The sequence below is a fragment of the Hypomesus nipponensis genome, chromosome 12 (assembly GCF_054491055.1).
Source record: "Hypomesus nipponensis isolate SF chromosome 12, ASM5449105v1, whole genome shotgun sequence".
Lineage (NCBI taxonomy): Eukaryota > Metazoa > Chordata > Actinopteri > Osmeriformes > Osmeridae > Hypomesus > Hypomesus nipponensis.
The window spans coordinates 5,382,771-5,402,798 of NC_140372.1; the positions used below are offsets into that span (position 1 = coordinate 5,382,771).

General features: G+C 46.0%; 4 protein-coding genes across 4 annotated transcripts; 2 read left to right on the top strand and 2 right to left on the bottom strand.

The window, feature by feature from the left end:
• Positions 1–2,793: 2,793 nt before the first annotated feature.
• Positions 2,794–4,688, bottom strand: c1ql2 (complement component 1, q subcomponent-like 2). Its single transcript, XM_084667834.1, has 2 exons — positions 3,588–4,688; positions 2,794–3,332 (listed from the first exon to the last, which is right to left on the bottom strand). The coding sequence occupies exons 1-2, from the start codon at positions 4,167–4,169 to the stop codon at positions 3,153–3,155; spliced, it is 762 nt and encodes a 253-aa protein (XP_084523960.1). The 5' UTR covers positions 4,170–4,688; the 3' UTR covers positions 2,794–3,152.
• Positions 4,689–8,616: 3,928 nt separating this feature from the next.
• Positions 8,617–13,995, top strand: steap3 (STEAP family member 3, metalloreductase). The gene is made up of 5 exons (XM_084667804.1): positions 8,617–8,656; positions 9,249–9,736; positions 10,121–10,648; positions 10,732–10,896; positions 12,509–13,995. The coding sequence occupies exons 2-5, from the start codon at positions 9,254–9,256 to the stop codon at positions 12,794–12,796; spliced, it is 1,464 nt and encodes a 487-aa protein (XP_084523930.1). The 5' UTR covers positions 8,617–8,656; positions 9,249–9,253; the 3' UTR covers positions 12,797–13,995.
• A 295-nt stretch (positions 13,996–14,290) lies between these two features.
• LOC146260756 (acyl-CoA-binding protein-like) lies at positions 14,291–15,384 on the top strand. Its single transcript, XM_084667806.1, has 4 exons — positions 14,291–14,402; positions 14,637–14,754; positions 14,927–14,989; positions 15,087–15,384. Exons 1-4 carry the CDS (start codon positions 14,394–14,396, stop codon positions 15,170–15,172), a joined length of 276 nt encoding a protein of 91 aa, XP_084523932.1. The 5' UTR covers positions 14,291–14,393; the 3' UTR covers positions 15,173–15,384.
• Positions 15,385–15,602: 218 nt separating this feature from the next.
• On the bottom strand, positions 15,603–20,010 carry sctr (secretin receptor). Its single transcript, XM_084667805.1, has 13 exons — positions 19,703–20,010; positions 19,506–19,605; positions 19,279–19,380; positions 18,648–18,754; positions 18,385–18,494; positions 18,118–18,250; positions 17,885–18,038; positions 17,620–17,680; positions 17,463–17,532; positions 16,903–16,994; positions 16,531–16,669; positions 16,265–16,306; positions 15,603–16,075 (listed from the first exon to the last, which is right to left on the bottom strand). Exons 1-13 carry the CDS (start codon positions 19,751–19,753, stop codon positions 15,923–15,925), a joined length of 1,314 nt encoding a protein of 437 aa, XP_084523931.1. The 5' UTR covers positions 19,754–20,010; the 3' UTR covers positions 15,603–15,922.
• Positions 20,011–20,028: the final 18 nt, after the last annotated feature.

Consider the following 20,028-nt stretch of genomic DNA (forward strand, 5'->3'; position numbering starts at 1 on the left):
GCACCCCCCCACCCCCCCTCACACACACTCACACACACATACACGCAAGCCTCAGTTTGACCGGTTAGGTCAACCCTTGCATCCATGCAGTCCATGCTAATTAGAGACAAGCAGGGAGAGGTGCAGACTCACAGACACATCCTCGTCTGAATAACGATCGAACAAAACAGAGCACCCTCAGTGTACCAGCGCCAAAACAGTCAAACTCTCTACACCGCTGGACACCAACACTCTTCAAAAGAACCCCACACGCCACACAATGGCACGGCGATAAACTCTGCAATCTTTCCCTTTTGTGTTTTGCACAACATTTTTTCAAGGCAAATGTGTTCCTTTGCTGGTGTGATGGAGGATCTGGGAGACAGCCGGGGTCCAGACAGTGGGGATGCGGACCATCATTACTCCAATATGAGGGCTGCTTCTCAGCTGTCGCACCACATCACATCTGAGCAGCCAGCCAGACTTGTCCCCCCATCTATCAGGGAGCTTACCATCCTGCCTGTCACTCGCCAATCGCTCTCTCTCTCATTCGGGAGGGCTCAGTCTGGCCATCCATCTTGTCGCGAGTGACACCTGCTATTGTTGATATCTCAGTTGCATGGGAAGCTTGCTTTCCTACCCTGATGTTGTGATTTTGGCGGCACTCTGGTGATCTGGAGGCGGGATAGGTTATCATAAAAGTTTTGTCAAATAAATTATCTGTGGCAACGACAAACACACACATGCAAGCACGCACACACACAAACTCGCAGTACCCTAAAATAAAGTGTATTTAAAAAGTATTACATCAGAAAGATAAGTTCTCCTACAACATGCGTGATTATGCCATGCAAAGATATAATATAATAATGATGATGTGAAAAATATCCCATTAATAATCTGGGAGCCTAAACGGTGAACTGGCACCAGCCGTTGTTTTTGAATCAAAGGCTTGGTCACTTTTACTGCCACAACTAAATGCGGTTTTGCCTGAAACGAACATACTGACTTGCTGACTAGGTGCACATCTGGCGACATCCTGACGGTGTGAAACCCAAAAGCCAGTCATCTGAGCATCTCTGCTTCCTGGAAGGACTGCTGTGCTTGTACTGTGACACAGTGTGGTGCCGTGTCAAAAGCTGAAACACCCCCCAACCCTCTAGCACTGCAGCCGTCAACAGGAAGCCATGAGACTTCCAGAATAGACCAGCCTCTGGACTCAGGGATATCATCACTTCTTTTTCACCTTGTTAGCTTCTTCCTTCCCCAAGGGTGTGAACACAGACAAGCAACTGCTAATGATCCAGTTCATAAGATAAGATCAGATAAGATAAGTAACTCTGATAGAAAACATTCCCTGATCTGCGTTCTGCGTTGAGCTCATCTTGGCTACTCTGCTACCCTTCTCTGATGGATGATCTAATATTGTATATCCCAAAAGAAATGTGAGTAAGAGGTGTGTGAGGTATTTAACACTTCCGTAATGATCCCAGATGAGGTGTGATTCTTGAGTGACAAGGTGATGTCACAACCCACAACATCTCGTCTCTTTGTAACGCATGAAGTTTGGAAAAAACTACAAGCTCCCTCTTGTGACATTGATCGAAACTGTGTTTCCACAATTCTGCGAAACCGTCATGATTGTTTTGTCTTAGTGGGAGTTTTATCTAAACCCTTCAAATGATAAATGAGTGCGCTGGCAAGATGTTAGACGACGATGACAGATGGTTAACATTTTATAGGTATAATGGTAAAGTACACCTTTTTTGTGATTATAGCTAAGTTGATAAAATCAGCAGATTTGAGAGGGAAACAAAAAACAACATGGCTGAATGTTGTTCATCAATGCTTGCTAATATTTGTTCTGCATGATTGTTGTTTAATTGATGTTAATGTGTAAACAGCTGTTCATCCCTCCTCCAGGTGGAGACTCACTCACACACATACACAACATCACCCTCCTTAGAATTAGACATGTTGATTTAACAGTGTGCCATAAAGATTCTCAATCACACATCAATTCCCCTTCATATCAAGGTCTGCAATCAAATACCCCGTGTTTGTTGAAGTGCTTGGTCATGACGGTTGCTGACCAACTACATTCATGAATAGGCAAGCCTCCACAGTGGCCATTTCTCTCCATCGATAACTAACTAACATCTTCCTGAAGGCACTTTGATCCACAGGTTTGTTTTGTCCTCTCTCCCCCTGAACTGCTAATGACACTGTGTCGTGAGGCTGCATTGATCAGTGTCTGGGGAGGGGGATCCTCCTGGTCTCTCCCACCTCAAGCTCTCATCCATCCAGCCAGGCTTGCAGGAGGAGACAGCCTCGGCCGTTAGACCACTGGATGAGGAAGGGACAGGTGAGTCAGCTTTGCAGAATACAGATGAAAACGCACAGGTGAGCTAGCTGAGGAAACTGTATGGACAGCAGCCTCCCCTCTCCCCCCCCCCCCCCCCAGAAAAAAATGTAGGTCCAAAACACTTGCCCACTTTTAAAAGCATTGCCATGGTTCTTCTGCTAGCGAGAGGTCTTTGTGGACAGCAAAGTGATTCTGTTTACCAAATTACAGTTATGGAGCTATAGGAGACACTGATGTCTGCAGTAGCATGAATGGCATCCTTATAATGGGGATCTCATAGGGATGTCTATGTTTTTAACACATAATGTACATCTGCACAATTTGTACATCTCTTTGACTAGAAGTGTCTGCTAAAGGAATACATTGTTTTTAGTCTAGGCTATATGTGTGCATACCTTAATAATCAGTCTATGTTCAATTAGTGACAGACAACATACTGTAAAACAAGATTTATTGGTATACACCAGGACAAAATCTGATACAATGAAAGCCTTAACACAGTGATGAAAGCTGAAGCACAAGACCCATGGCCCTGCAAGTTTGCGTTCATCTCTGTGCTGTTGCTTTTAGATACACATATTATAAGTGCTACTTCTGAACACAATGTATTCTTTTCAAGGTTATCACATTCAAACGAATCACCCTAATTTACTATGTAAATCTCTTTACCCATAAGTAAAGAGCCTGATGATTTCATAAACTTTCCCAATAGAGAATAAACTTAAATAGAACACCAACAACGAACTTTACTGCGCACTGTACCTCAAAGAAAAGGGAAAGGAAACAGTCTTTATACCTGAGGGGAACTTTAGTCAGGATACAACATGAAACCAGAGAAGGTGCTGTACTTATTGTTATTGCCTCCGTGAGCTTTGCCGCCGTCCAGTTTAATGTAAATCTCGTCCCCAGACTCGAGGTGTAGGACGACGCTGTTGCTCGCATAATCATAGTTTTGATCCGCATCCTGAGCGATTGCACTTGCCCGAACCTGTGAAGTCAGACACACATTTTAACTTACAACGAGTTATTAGATGGAACTTCTGATCTACAACTGTGAGATTGTACTGTATTACATCTGCTGGTCTGGAGCGGAACCACGTGCGTAATTTGCGCACTGGACATAATCACATTTGCATTCCGCGCTTAAATGAATATGAACGTTTTTGTATTATTCATGCTTTTGATGTCTAATTAGGGATCTAATGTATCGTGGTCTCTTTTGCAACATTTATTGAATGATTACCTGTCCGTTTTTGCACAAGTCAGCCCACATGCTGGTTCCATCTCCGCCTCTCATTAGCACATGATAAGTGAAAAAATAGATTCCGGACACTTGGCAGGTAAACTTTCCGGTAGATGGATCGTACTGATTTCCCTTGTTTGTAACAAGATCGTCAAACTTGAGAACCTCGTATCCTTCGTGGGGATTCTTCAGACCTACATAGAATGCTATCTTAGCGCCATCGGCTGAAGTGTTGACTTCATCTGTTTCGGTCTTTGCGGTCCCTGACGTTACCGCCGGATAAATAGCCTTTCCGGAATCACCTCTGTCACCAGGTGGTCCTTTTGGACCGGGTGGTCCTGGTTCACCCGGGGGGCCTCTGGGTCCCGGTTTTCCCGGCCTTCCCGGTTCCCCTTTAGTTCCTTGGGCCAACGGCGGCGGAGGGATGGCGTTAAGGTCCTGCATCACCTCCATTGCCGTAGCGCTCGGTTTTGAAGTGTACGGATCGCAGATCATTCGACAGGTGCCCATCATCTCATAATGAGCCGAAGTCTTGGAACTTTGCACAAGCAGCGGTATTGCTATGAGTAGGGCCAACACCATGACGATGCCAACCACTGCCGCCACAAGTCGCTTCCTCTGCACTATCCGAGGAACAAGCGATGAAAAGTCAGATGATCTTGGAGAAGTAATTGTGAAAGATTAAAAGAAAAACCGTATTGAGTCGCAAAAATTGAGGCAATCGCTCTCTTTTTTTCAGTACAGCTAAATCTATTTCGTTGGGACCCAGAAGCCTTCGGCGGTCCTGCCACTATCACAGTGCGTCAGAGAGCTCACACACTGAGGCGACGCGTCTTGACATAACTGGGCTCGCGCTGGTTCTCCTCGCCTGGGTTAGGAGCGCCTTGAGCAATTCTAGTCCATCTGGATGCAGGAGGGGTTACGCTGACGTAACAAAACACAGAATAAAGCCTGTTGCTTTTAGGATTATGATCAAGACATTAATATAGCAATCTTTATGTATGAAATACAAATCCTTAACTTTCGGTTGATGATGAATTGGAAAGGTAAAGCTTGATGCGAGCTAGTTTATTGTAGAATTTTAAACATGGATCGGTTGGCTATTCGTTATCCGTTACAAAAAAATCTGTGGGTAGGCTCGGCTACGCCACTGGATTTTATTTTGTGAGTTTCTCCTCCTCTCATGAGCTGTCTTTCAGCACCACGCTTGTTACTACTTTGACTTAAAAATCGACAACAAAAAACACTTACCCTATTGGTATTTACTGATAGGGCCTTAATTATAATCTCAAATCAATATCTGGCAAGGATGAATGATACTTTGGAACAAGCCGTAATGTCTAAGCAGAACACATAGTTTAGTTTTTTTCAATTGGTTTCAAATCTCCAGGGAAGTGATGGTTTCCCGTCTGTAACAAATATGTTAATCCGCATGTTCCAGGGCTGGTATTTAGCATTTCACACCCTGTCTCAGCAAATAAGATTGCAGCTTAGAGTTACATCAACTCATTTCTCACACGTGTTGAATATATAGTTGGCTATCACATTCGAAATCCAATGTATTTTGGTCTTTATTCAAATGATTCACAGTCTATAACGGACGCTTTGTTATGAAACGATTAGCATATTGTGCTACCAGACTTTTGACTGAAATAGGTTTTGCCAAGGTCGTTGGACGCAGCAGAGGCAGCTTGGTGATCTGAGGTCAACGTAAGCCTATAGCCAGCTGGGAGGTTTGCTCAACCTTGTTTATCGTCACGAACGTATAAAACCTTCCAAATAAGGCGCCTGAAACAAGTGTTGTGACAGCTACATTTCACACAGTTATTTGATTGTGATGCCCCAGTGGCATGTCTACAATCATGTGACTGTTTTCATCGACGAATAAAATAATCCAGTCATCATGTTGATAGTCTTACATGGGTGAACAATGCTGGCAGCTGAGCCAACAGACTGTCATGTCCAAGCATATATAGCTTTGGGCTGTGTGTATGTGTGTGTGATGGGGAGGGGAGGTGGGGGTAGTTGAACATGAGGCTTACTGTCATCTTTATCCCAGGCAATGACACCTCTGAGACTGATTCCATCTCTGGTTTTGGCTTTTCAGCTACTGGGCGATTTGAGTGCAGAGGAACAGCACTGGATCGCATGGCCATTGCAAACACGCACAGAACAAGACTGCATCAAAAACCCCGGGAAGGTTAGTCTCTGCGTGAGTCATCTCCACATCCAGCTGAAGTCCTGCCTCTGAGGAAAAACAAAGGGATGGAAAGGAGGATTGGGAGTGTGCTGCGCAGACTACCGTGTCACATCAGAGGCGGCTTGACTGGAGGCAGTGTGGAGAGTTCTTAAGAGGCTAGACTGAGACACGTCATGTGTGGGAAACAAAACTCACCACCACAGAGACAGAAACAAGCTTGGGGCGGTTGCTTCTGTTAAAGGCCTCACCAGTGAGACATGACCGGGACCTGTGTGCTGGGTGAGGAACTACTGGAAGATGAGAGGTGAAGGTGGAACCCAGTGTGGGCCATTCAGCTGCATGTGATGGAGGTGGGTACATCTTATTGGCAGAGCATTTAACTGCAGATCAAGGTTGCAGGTTTGAATCCCTCTCCTCTCTCCCGAATGTCGCTGTGGATGAAAGCACCTGCTTAAATAATTATTTCTGCAACGCATTCATGTTGCCAGTGCTTTTATCTAGGCAACAAGCAGAGAGGATTTGAAACTGCAACCTTTTGGTCTGCCGTCAAACGATCTACCCCTGAGCAGTACCCATCTTATGCATGTGGCAGTCTGTCAGCCATGCAGTTGCAGCAGAAGGCACTGTTTGTGCGGCTAGTACCAAGAGAAACATAGAACTTCAATTTGCCTCACATGGCTTTGACCTTTCCTCAGGACAAGCGTGCTTCACCTTTAGGCTAGGGCAGAACAAGTCAGACACGCACCACTGTGCCACTGATAGTCTTCAGGCCAGAGTGCTCCAGTCCAACACACAAACCCTGCGTGTCAAAGTATCTCTGCAGTCATTCTGCTTGTTAGTAGGATACGGAGAGGCCCAACACAGGCCTGGGGAGCCTAACAAAGATCTGTTGCATCTTAGCTTGGTTCAGAGTACAATTATGAAAGTTGACACTGGAGAGTCCATATTGGATCTGGGAGTGTATAAAGCCAAGTTAACACCTGACTTGAACCAGAAATAACTTCTTGTTTGTTGCACGGGAAGGACACCAGTTTTGAGTCGAGTTGCAGAGAAGACGTTGGGTTTTGAAATGGCACTAATGCCATGAGAAACACGAGTGAACACAGCAGGAGCCCCTAAACAAACTGTTAATCCCCAACACACAGTTTCACAAACCTTCATGGGGACACTGCTAATGCAGGTTGTCGACTGAGCTGCAATTCGGTGGCGATGATGAGCTTCCTCCTCTGAAAGATTATAGCAGATCGCGGCTAAACCCACTGGTTGACATTGGCCAGAGCCGCTCAGCGGTTTCATTTTAGTGTGCTGCAGTCACCCTGTTGGACGTTCACATCCACTGGCTAAATGTCCGGGGCTTCCAGTCCCTCCTGACCCACTTCCCTCAGCCTGGCACGTGGCCCTGTGAAAACGGCTATGATGCGCGGAGGAGACTGACTCATATGGCCCTCGTGGCAGCACTAGTGCCCATCTCCTAGCGCCTCGTCCTCAGCCAGGCAGACAGATCTGGGCTTCAGCTCGACAGTGGATGACTTGGCCGAGGTCCCTACAGCTGGCTGGATGTTTCCTGAATTCCCGCCATGGCATTCAAGTAGTGTTACGTGACATCTCATCCCGACAGAGAAAAGAGATGGGTGTTGTCAAGATGTGGATTAGAACGAGATTTTCTCCGCTAGCCCTCATTCTTCTTAAAAAAAAAAAAAAACCCTGTACATTCAAAACAGTAGCCTAGAGCAATGAAAATAGGTTGGCTTAATAATGCACAATTTCAATGCATTGCAAGTTGGTGACAGGATGTGACTCGTCACATTACATCCTATATCACATAAACTGGGATTCATGTCGTAAAAATAATAGATGTGGCAAGGTGTGACACTGGGCTGCTTGATAGAAGCAGAGTGAAGAGGCTGCCAGGGGGATGTGTTTCTGATCGAAGACAGAGCCCACAGAAGGAGTCCCGCACCCCCTCTCCCCCTTCATCTTGACAGACGCGGCAGCAAGGTTACTGTAATTCGGAGGAGCAGGCTGCTTTCGAGGAAGGCGGGAAGGGGAATGGATTTGGACGTGGTTGGCATTCAACGTGTGTCTGGATAGACCTGTCGACTTGCACCAGATGAAAGCTAGCTACTAAAACACAGTGCATGACTGGGGTGCGTCTACCACACAAACAGATGACCAACAACTGCTCTGAAACCGTGGAGATACAGAAGGCTGGATCAACGATGACAGGGGTACAACACATATTTGCTCTGAATCAAAATCTCCTCATCACATTTAATCAACAAATTGAGACTTGAACTGCCATGACCTCTACCCAGTGGTTGGTCTCTTGAAACTATCATCGCCTACAAATGAATACGTCAAATAGACAAGTAAACACATGCACTATAGAGTGCCACAGATGTAAGCCTAGGGGATATAACCTTTAGCAAGTGGCAAAGGCACAATGATGAACTAGAGCTGACAGCCTCTGACCTGCAGTCAACCCTCACTTTTGCTTCATTGTGTTTTTCATTCATACCCCCAGGTTGGGACTCTAAATGACTTTTAGCAACAGTCTGACAAACAAGCTAAAAAGAAAGTCTCGTCAAAACAGAACCTCTAAACGTATGAAAATGTGTAACCTATTGTAAATGTTGTTTTTTGTGTGCTTTTTCAAATAACGCATGACCTTTCAAATCTTCTTTGTCAAATCTCACTCATCAGTGTCACGACATTTCCGTTTTATTTTGAGCGAAATGTTCCTTTTGGCAAGTTATCTCACGTACACACAGGGACGGCAGTTTGGGCGGGGACTCGGTACTGGGCGGGGACTCAGTGCTGTGTCATAGGAGTAGTAGGAACGAACCGCTAAGCAAGAGAGAACCGACGGGTGAGTAGATATAAAACAATTGGCCTGTAAACACCATGCGTATTGTCAATTTACGTTATGCTGCTATACAGTTATGGAATTGACACACAGAAAACAAAATGAATGAATTTACACAACCAATCCTCTGTCAATCTAACGTTTTGTCAAAGTTGGTTGCAAGTTCAACCAAGGACAGTCGAGTTTTTGACTAACTGTATTACTGTACAGTAGAATGTGAATCAGATTCGGAATAGTGTTTAATCGCCAAGTAAGTGGTCACAAACAAGGAATTGACTTTGGTGGGCGGGTAGCATACTAGGAAAAGGGACTTAAAGCAAACTTGACTTAGCTAGTTAGCTAACAGCTAATAAAAGCGTCTTGCTAAGGAATAGAAGATGAGATGACCCATATCTCTTTATATCGACTGTCCCAATTTCCGGTTAAATCACATGACCAGTCCTCCGTACTAGCCTGCAAGAACGTGAATTTGTAGTGTGACCTAATGTTTTTTTTTTTTTAAGTAACGTGAAATTCTTGTTTGGTAGAGCTGAACTCAAACAGGACGTATGCAACGAAGTTAAACCAATATTTTATGAATTTGACCCACTCCTAGCGCATATGATGCCGAAGGAGGAGATTAGGAAGCCGTTGTTGCGGGCCACTCGGCACCCAGATGCCTCCATGTCTGATCCAGGAAGCCCGGTAGTTGGCATTTTGGGCACGGGAGACTTTTCCCGTTCTCTGGCACGCAGGCTTGTGACCTCGGGGTTCCCGGTGGTTGTGGGGAGCCGCAACCCCAAACGTTGTTCCTCGCTGTTCCCGGAGGACGTGGAGGTGACCAGCCAGCATCAGGCCGTGTCACAGGCTGACCTGGTGTTCGTTGCCATCCACCCTGAGCACTACTCTACCCTGTCTAGCCTGCGGGAGGCGCTAGCGGGTAAGGCCGTTGTGGACGTTAGCAACAGCACCTGTCTGAACAGGGAGGGCCCTTCTCAGGCCGAGCAGCTAGCCGCCATGTTCCCAGAGTGCAGTGTGGTGAAGGGCTTCAACGTGATCTCGGCATGGACCCTGCAGACAGGCCCGCGCGACGGGAGCAGACAGGTAGGACTGCGAGGAGGGGAAGTGTGTCGGAGAACAAACGCACGCACACACACACACACTCCGGCTGCTACAGACCCGGTGTGGGTGTGTGTTGGATTGATGGTAAAAGTGGGAGCGACAGCAGTACTGCTCTGACGGCTCCCTCCCTCCCTCCCTCCCTCCCTCCCTCCCTCCCTCCCTCCCTCCCTCCCTCCCTCCCTCCCTCCCTCCCTCCCTCCCTCCCTCCCTCCCTCCCTCCCTCCCTCCCTCCCTCCCTCCCTCCCTCCCTCCCTCCCTCCCTCCCTCCCTCCCTCCCTCCCTCCCTCCCTCCCTCCCTCCCTCCCTCCCTCCCTCCCTCCCTCCCTCCCTCCCTCCCTCCCTCCCTCCCTCCCTCCCTCCCTCCAGGTGCTGATATGTGGAGACAGCAGCCAGGCTAAGAACTCTGTGTTCCACGTCTGCCGCAGCGCGGGCTTCCACCCCGTGGACATGGGCACTCTCTCGGCGGCCCGCGACATCGAGAACACGCCCCTGCTACTCTTCCCCTCCTGGCGCCTCCCAGCCCTCGCCACCCTCCTCCTCTTCCTCTTCTTCTACCTCTATAACTTCCTGCGGGACATCCTCCACCCCTACCTCTACGCAGAGAAGAACGTGTTCTACAAACTTCCCGTGGAGACGGTGAATGTCACCTTCCCGTGTGTTGCCCTGGTGTTGCTGGGGCTGGTCTACGCTCCGGGCCTCCTGGCCGCCTTCCTGCAACTGTCCTGGGGCACCAAGTACCGCCTCTTCCCTGCCTGGCTGGACGTGTGGCTGCGGAGCCGCAAGCAGCTGGGGCTGTGCAGCTTCCTGTGTGCCGCCCTGCACGCCGTCTACAGCCTGTGTTTGCCCATGAGGAAGTCGGCCCGCTACAAGCTGCTCAGCGCTGCCTTCAAACAGGTACTGACCACCAGGACGCAGGAGGGTATAGGTTCAGTGTGGTGTGTTTTATTGATGTGGGTGTATGTTCTGTGTGTGGTCAGGTGAAGGCAGGCCAAGAGGACTCGTGGGTGGAGGAGGAGGTATGGAGGATGGAGCTCTACCTGTCTGTAGGCATCTTGGCTCTGGGTCTCCTCTCTCTGCTGGCCGCCACATCCCTGCCCACCGTGGCCAACTCTCTGAACTGGAGGGAATTCAGCTTTATACAGGTGACATGCTGCTCTGCCCATACACGCACGCACGCACTCACATACATACACACACACAAACATGCACGCACTCAAATACATACACACACTCACGCACACAGAGTCTGAGTAGAACAGTTTCACACTTGCTTGAGTTACAGCTTTTAAGGAAGCCAGTCAGCCCATGAGAGTTGTGTATTCCAAACAGCATAAACATCTGAGCTTAGAGACTCTGGCATCCATGTGTGTCTGCTCCACCCCTCCTCCAGCACGCCTCTCAACGCAGAGCGGGCCCAGACCTGCTATTATGCCACCATTTTCCAGGGATTTGTCGATCTTTGTCGCTTTTGAACTTCCCTGACGTATTTATGCTAAGCTGATCCAGTTGGCTTGAGATCAGTCACATGCTGCTAGTCCCCGTGATGAAAGCCAGGGCTCAGCCCGCCTGTCAGGCCCCCACACCCAGCAGCTTCAGCCAGCCCCGCTCCCCATCAAGATCACTGTCCCGACCCCCCCTCCAGCCCACCAGACAGGCCTGGAGCTGTCCGGCTGGTGGCTGGACTGGTCAGTAAAAGGCTTGAAGTTAGTGGGCTGGTGTCGCTGTCGGACAGAGGTCCCTCACTCTGTCAGTAGAGATCCACATCAGGGTGGCGCAGTGTCTGTACTGTACTCTACTGTATGGTGTTAAAGGATCCAGGGTTTTCCTGTGTGAGAGGGCTGTAGATATGTTGTTAAAGGATGGTTGTACTGTAGGTGTGTTGATTAAGAGTCTGGGGTTGTATACAGAGCTGTAGATGCCTTGTGTTTGGAAAAGGCGAGTGGAGCAGCCCCTCCCCTCCCCGACTTAAAGAGCCTCGTTATCCGTCTTCCTGTTCTTCTTAATGTCATGGCCAGTGCAATAATGAGTGGAACCACAGGTCCTCACACACTCACTCATACTCACACACACACACACACACACACACACACTCACTCATACACACACTCACTCATACACACACTCACTCATACACACACACGCTCACTCTCACACACTCGCACACAGATACTCACACACACACACATACACTCACACCCTCTCTCTCTCTCTCGCTCTCTCTCTCTCTCTCTCTCTCTCTCTCTCTCTCTCTCTCTCTCTCGCTCTCTCTCTCTCTCGCTCTCTCTCTCACACTCACACACGCGCAGTTGCAGGGGCTCATTAAGGACATGTGAGTGCGTAGGTCAGTGCTCCCCTAGGGTGTGTGAGAGCTGTACAGCCGTCACGGAGAGCTGATGAGCTGCAGCGAGGAGACTGCTCCAAGTCCTGCAGCTCTGTCTGCTCTGCTGTGCCCTGGCCAGCCCTCCCCCTGCACAGCACGCAGACCCACACACAGCTGATTCAAACTCCTGTTTATCTGTGCACACACACAAAACATCATATGGTTAGTTACTCACTAAGGACAGAGATGGATGTATTCATTTAACCCACATGTGAAACCTTCCATCGAAAGCAGGGGTCTTCAACCCTGGTCCTCAGGACCCACTGTCCTGTATGTTTTTAGATGTTTCCCTGCTCCAACACCTGATTCAGATGAATGAATAAAGTTATTGTTATTATTTTCGAATAATGATCTTCCCTTCCCCCCACTTCCAGTCCAGACTGGGCTACGCTGCCTTAGTCATGGCCACCCTCCACGCTCTGATCTACGGCTGGGACCGGGGTTTGGACCCGGGCCAGTACCGCTTCTACCTGCCCCCGCCCTTCCTGCTGGTGGCGGTGGTTCCCTGTGGGGTGCTGCTGGCCCGGCTGGGTCTGGCCCTGCCCTGCGTGGCCCGCAGGCTGGGGAAGATCCGCCGGGGCTGGGAGGCTAAGCGCCACATCCGCTTCACCCTGCCGGAGGACGCCCGGGGAAGCTCCCTGGAGGACGTCAGCAGAGTCTAAGACGGATGGATGATTTATATGTAAACACACACACACAGGCACGCAAACACACATGCTGGACCGTAGACACATGCTGTTATGTTGACCACACACACGCTGGTTTGTAGACACACACATGCTGGCTGTAGGTGCACACACACGCACGCGCACACACTCGCACACACTCGCACACACCCAAGCAGAAGTCAGACGTGTAGATGTAATAGATTCACTGTGTGAATCAGAGGCATCTCTGTATCAGAGAGGACATGAACATCACACCAGCTCTCTAGGATCTCACTGACTTCCTTGCCGACTGCTGTCTCAACAGATGATTGTCATTTTCAGCACTTATTTACAGTCAACCTTCCATCATGTGGCTCACATACTGATGCCCAGCAGGAAATATCCGGTAACAATATCATTTAGGCACATTGTTTGTGTTTCTTTGACTTTTAAGTGTTTGATTCTGTTTTCCTGTTAGCTGCAGTCCATGAAATCTCTGGTTAACAGTGTCTAAACAATGCACCCTACCGATCAAATTCTTTTTTGTCTGGTGTTATATCATAATTATGTATTTTCTTAAATCAGCGGAAAGCCTACAGATACAACATAATTATAGACTGGGTCTAGATTTGTTGAAGTTGGAGCTTGTTCTTTAGTGGTTGTAATAAATGCTTTGGCTCCAAGGTCTGCCTGTAATGAGTCTAAATCTGCTGGGTTCCTGGTTACCATTGTCCGTTGCTAAGGGTGGGACAGGTCAACTTTGGATACAAAATTGTAGAATTAATGCGTTCTCTACCCTAAGCTGTTAATTTGAAAAGATGTTATTTGTTTTAAAACAGCTGGAGACTTAATGCACGAGTTCTTTTTTAGGATGTTATTTTTGCCAAATATAACGTTGGGTCCAGTCTTTGCTGGCTTGCCTGCCTGTCAGTAACTGCATACGTACCTCTCTGAACCTATATCTGTAAAGTGTTATTTAAAGAGTGTATTTTATAAGATGGGAGACATTTTACCAAACTGTTGTGATGCAATGATACATGTTAGATGACACTAATTATTTTAAATCCATTGGCTGTTACACAAGGAAGTATGTTGTATATATTTCCACCTGGCTTGTCATCAAGTCTTTCTTAAAGAAATCCAGAAAAAATCTTAAAATTCAATCAGATAATTTACATTATGCTTGAAGAATAAACACTGTTTTTCACAACTTACCCTGCTGTTGAGTTTCGGTGTGTCTAAATCAACAGGTATTTTACAAGACTGTTGAATAAAGCAGGTTATTACAGTGTTTTGACGCCCTCCGTATCTTGTGATTGTGAGGACAAAGGGTGCATTCTCAAAGCGATGAGGCAAATGTCTGTGGATAGTTATGAGCAGATGCTGCCCTCTTGTGGTGCTACTGGTCTGGCCTGTTCGACCTGTCAAACTTGTCTTCTTCATGGCCGGGAACTCCTCCCATTTCACCTTGCCCCACCTAAAGAAAATGCCAATGAGTATGCAGGACCATCCCTCCCGCAAGTCATCAAGTGCAAGACAACACCTGGTAAATAAAAGAGAGTAGTATTCCACTTGTGAGGGGCGTCAGAGCACTGCTTCACTCTTCACAACCATGTCTCAGGTAAGCTGAACCTCCATACTAACTCCCCAAAACACAGACAAAGACGAGGTCTGTTTTAGTGACAGGGGTGTGTGTTCTGAATGCCTTTTAGGATATCACGTGTTTTCTCAAGGGTTCATAGAAAGCACAGTACAGTATTACATGGGCGTTGTCTCTGGCTTCCATGGCTTCCTATGTCCCTTAGAGAAACAACCTCCATTTTCATAATACAGTGTGTGTTTTGTGCTTTTCAAGGCTGACTTTGAGAAAGCTGTGGATGAAGTAAAAATACTGAAGGTCCGACCATGTAGGAGTGAGCTGAATCACGTTTACGGACTATACAAGCAGTCAACTGTGGGGGATGTCCCCTTCGGTGAGTGTTTTGTCTCGATTGCTGCCGAACCAGTCGGATCTCATTCTTAAATCCTGTGCACTTCCTAACTTCCAAGAGCAGTCTTGTGATTATAATATATTGTTGTGGCAGTCTTGTTGAGTCATTCTGGTCTGACTATCCGAGTAACTCAGACAGGTTTTTGTGTCTATAGAGCGGCCTGGGATACTTGACTTTGCTGGGAGAGTTAAATGGGATGCATGGATCGTAAAGAAAGGTAAGATTGGCAACATGACTATTTGCGTTAACAACCTGTATCACAAGAGTATCGTTTCATGTCAGTGACTACATTGTCTGTCTGTTTCTGAGTCTAGGAATGACCAAAGAAGAAGCCACACAAGCTTACATTGACCTCGTGGAGGAGCTGAAAGAAAAGTATGGCCTGGAGGAAGTAAAATGAGACAGAAATTCACTTCTCAGAGAAAAACAACTTTGTTTTCTTTTCAATCCTCAGGGACATCCTTAGAATATTTGTGTAAAAACCCAACAACCATAGAATCTGTAATCAAAGCCATAGTTTAATCAAATGTCATCTATTGTACATGTTATACCCACAAGTAATCAATATCACAAAGAATATGTGTAGTGCATTTGTGCAAAGTAGCAGTGTATGAATATATAATTTTTTGTGGACTATGGTCATTTTGATAAAAAAAGATGAAGAAACTAAATTTCAAGATTATTTGTATATTGTGACATGCTCCAGGATCTCTCTCCAGGATACGGATCTGGTTTCTATTTAGACCATTTCATGTCCTACACTTTCCATAACAATGCCCTGGAACAATCCAAACAATCCCCAACAATTCTCCTCCAAGCCAACCCCCTAACTTGGTCACATTCTTTAGGGAGTGGTGCTGGAATATGTGAGGCAAAGACAGAGCATCACAATGACGTCCCAGAGAACCATAACATACGTATGTCATATGCAGTCCAGGAGGTCAGAATGACAAGCGAAGGTCCTCCGTTTTCTAAAGTTCTGGCATTCTATTTTTGGCATTCCGTCCTGTGCACAGTTTCTGGGGGGTTATTAGCTAGTACCAGACAATAACTACTTGTAAAGGGGACAGGCAGTGCGAGGAGTCTACATAGAAGGAGCAAGCGTTGTGCTTCAGGGTACTTTGGGGTGATTGGGTTGCTGCGTAGGGGGTCACACCACCTGGGTGGGGCCACAGGCCAGCAAGGAGACCTGGGTGCAGGCAGAGCCACTCTGGCTGAGCGACCCATGGTACTGTCTGGACTCCCCGTGTAGATGGCGTCTCGTTCTCCACCTGCGCCATCTCCTCTGGATCTCAAACTGAACCTGGACAGGGGATACAACAAGTGACAGGAAGAGCAATGCAACATTTTATTCATTTTAGCAGATGCTTTTATCCAAAGCGATATCCAAAAAGTGCATAAAAAGTACAGCATGTCAATGATGATTCATCAGTGATATATAGTATCATGTGTTAATATCACTTGACCCTAGTCTGGAATGCAAACCACCTACCTCCCCATTCAGAAAACAGTAGAGAACAGCAACAACAAACCCCTACGGAAAGGGGGACAGGGGTTTAAACATCCTTTGATATTCCAAACTTGAAGCACTGAGGGAATGTACATTTTCCACATGTTGGCATTCATGAATTCAAGTGTTTTATAAACATTATATATATATATATATATATATATATATATATATATATATATATATATATATATATATATATATATATATATATATATATATATTAATGTATGTCTGTGTGTGTTTACCTGCATGGAGGCAAGGGTGAGCTCAGCGAAGTTCCATATTTTGAACATTCCGTTGCTGACGCTGACTGGTACGAAGACGAAGAGGACATATTGCAAGCCAAAAAGAGCCACCAGGAAAAACGTTGACTTAATGAGTCTCCTGAAATGACAAGGGTATGAAGATGTTGTTGAACTCTTACAGTGGGTATACACAATAAAAACAAATCAAGGCTGATTTCCACCCCACTAGACACCATTGTTGGTGCAGTATTACATGTTTGACAGGGTGTCTTGACTTGGTTTAAACAAAGCCACTGAAGCTAGCTAGGGCACAAAAGACCATTGTGCTCATCCCAGCACATATCTAAAACATATTTAAAAGTTGCAACATACTTGCATTGGTTAATTTCATTTCCATGAACATCTGACATCTTCAATTTCCCCACCAGAACACGAATGATACTCAGGAAAAATAGTACATTTGTCTGAGAAGAAGAAAAAAAGGTATTGAGGAATTTAATTAATTACAATGTTTGAACTTCAATGCCATATTTAAAAAGTAGTGTGTGTTCTAGCCATTGCCCAACAGTACTTGTAATTGACGTATTGCTAAGCCCCGCCCCTCAAACGCAAATGGGCCAATGGCAGTTTAGTAACAGCTGCACTCGGACATCTTCAGTTTACAACTCCATAGAGTATAATTAGGAAAAGGGATTCTTCTCTTGTTTTATTGGGTTTGTTGTAATTTACATGTAAAAACAATGGTCAAACGATGTGCGTGGGGTAGATGCAACACTGATACGAGGTGTCATGAGAGGATGGGCAATGGGGTATATTTTATCTCTAGTCAGCTGCGATAGCTTGTCCGAGTTAGCAACAGTAACTAAGGGGGTGGGGCTTAGAGATAGGTCAATTGAGTAGGGTTTGTCAGTAATCTTTATAGCCCTGCTTACAACTATGAAGAGCAGTACTGGAACTTTCAGGATCCACCAGATCCAGTCATGGCCGCGAGTCTCCCAGCAGCTGGGAAAAACAACAGACCTGAGTAAACAGTTGTGTCTCTTATGACACGTGATGCATCACGATTCAGAAAGTCAACAGGTATAATACCCCTCATCCTCGTAGAAGTATTTGGCCAAGCCCCAGGATGAAATGACAATCATGGGTAGCCCTGAAATATAAAAACAAATCAAACAAAAAAAAGCTTTACCAACCACTTTTCTCTCATTTCAAGGTGGCTGATTGAGAAACCTATGGAACATATCTGTCACATGGCTCATGGGTTGACCTCTGACCACACTACCTGATTGGTTAAGAGCTGTGACACAAACATCCGATGCCCCGTCCCCTTTCTGAGTGTATTGTTTCAACTCACCCCAGCCAAGGACAGTGTACCACCACAGATGTTTGCTCTTGGAGAACAGAGAGTCGCTGACCAAGGTGTACAGATAGTGCCCCTCGACCAGGAGCCAGCTGTAGTTGGCTAGGATGCAGTAGTTAGAGAACATCAGCACGGCCTTGCAGACCACCTGGGAACACGAAGTACTCATGGTCAGGGATAGCAAAGCACTTAATGTATGCATCAATACTAAGGGGGGGGGGACATACTGGGTAGTAGTCACAGTGGTAGAGGTCCTCATTGGTGAAGAGCTGAGCATCTCTAATGAAGATGAAGGCCGCTCGTAGGATAAAGGAGAAGAAGAGCTGGATGTGGATGTAGTTCCTGGTGCAGTGCAGCTTCCTGGATGGACAGGAAGTACATAGAGAGAATGTATTAGATCTTGACAAGTTGATGGAGAATTCGTGATTTACACATTCTAAACAAATTGTGCCAGTGTTTTTTTTTCTCACAAAGATCGTAGTTAGTTCAGTTACCTAAACAAACAGAGGATGCTGATGGCGATGGTGAGGGAAATAAGGGAGAGAGAATAGCCAATTGTGTACATGGTCTTGACATAGAAGAAATATTGGTAGGTACCTGTGGACTGAAGTAGGAAAAAAACACCATCAATTACCAAATACTTTGGAGAAAACCTTTTGAATAGCATCCCCACATGGCACAAACAGTTAGCTTATTCCCCTTCAGAAAGGGCTGATTTGGAAGATACACTCTGAATGTATGGAAACAATACACCCACCTCTTCAAAGAAATGGAGTGTGTCGTTGAACGAGTAATCACACGTTTCCTCGAGAGGAGAGAAAGGGTCAGTCCAGCCATGGTCAGTGCAGTTGCGATAGACATTACCTGGCAAAACCACCATCACAGACAGAGTTATTTAGTTAGTTCACCTACTAACCTGCTCAGACATCAACAATGAATCGTTGGCAACTGTGTATGATACTCTTTTAATATTGTTACTTAATGCTTGATATGACTCCATGTTGTTGTACATATAATGTATTATATAGGTCTAGTACAAACAATATATTATTTAGCATAGGCCTACTGTATTTGTATCTTTTTTTATAATAATGTAATAATGAATTTTGATATATGTAGGCCTATATCATTTCAGCCTTCAGATTCATGTTTGGCTATTTTAGCATATTTCCCCCTTCCATATCTCACATGTTCTACATTCCTACTCTAAAAGATACAACTCCTCCTTTCCACAACACGTCCCCCTCCACAAACACTTTATTACTGAAAGACTAATATTTTACTGTAGCTGAACTCGCAGAAAAAAGTGTGGGGTCGACCGATCATGACCCTAACAGTTGTAGGCCTGCGCCTGTGAACATTTACAGACGGGTGCGGGATCGCCTCACCTTTTACAGCGGATTTAAAAAAACTCGGGCATGGCTGAGACACCGTTTCTCCTATAGATGCGTCAGGCCAACAATTCACATGGTCCCACATGCCTATGCAGTCTACAAAGAGAGCGCATACGATTGGTTACACATCAAATAAACTATATTGTAATCGCATTACAATTCAAATTTAAATGCCTACAGCTAATATCTATTGTGGAGGAGTCTGCTTTGCCTGAACTCACCTTGTGCTTTGGATGTGAGGTTCAGTTGCAGTTTATTCATACATAATTCCTCCTCCCTTACAAAAAGTAAGTACGGCTCACAGGGGAGAACTCCTTTAATCTGAGGTAGGCAGAAAAAAACGTTCATAGCCAACATTGTGTGATAAAAGAACCCACAGAGAACCCAATAACATACACCTATCCAGCTTCATGCTCACCTGTGCGTAAATGACAAAGAGAAGTGTGTCAAACATTAAAATGTGTTGCATTTTGTCAGTCGTTACTTTAACAATCTTGACAGATAAAGTATTTCTGAAAATGGCAATTCAGATAAACAATCCATTATTTTAGGACGCTGGATGCTGAATTTACCCCCTAACGGGAAAAGAAGGTATTCCCTGATTGAATCGAAGTTATACAGGACGGCAAAATGAGTTATCCAGGGTATAGAACTAGAACTTGTAAACACTGAAAGTCACAACGAGGAATGTGAGTGCCCTTTAGTAATGTACGCGGAGGATATTTCCTTCTCCATCTCCGCCCC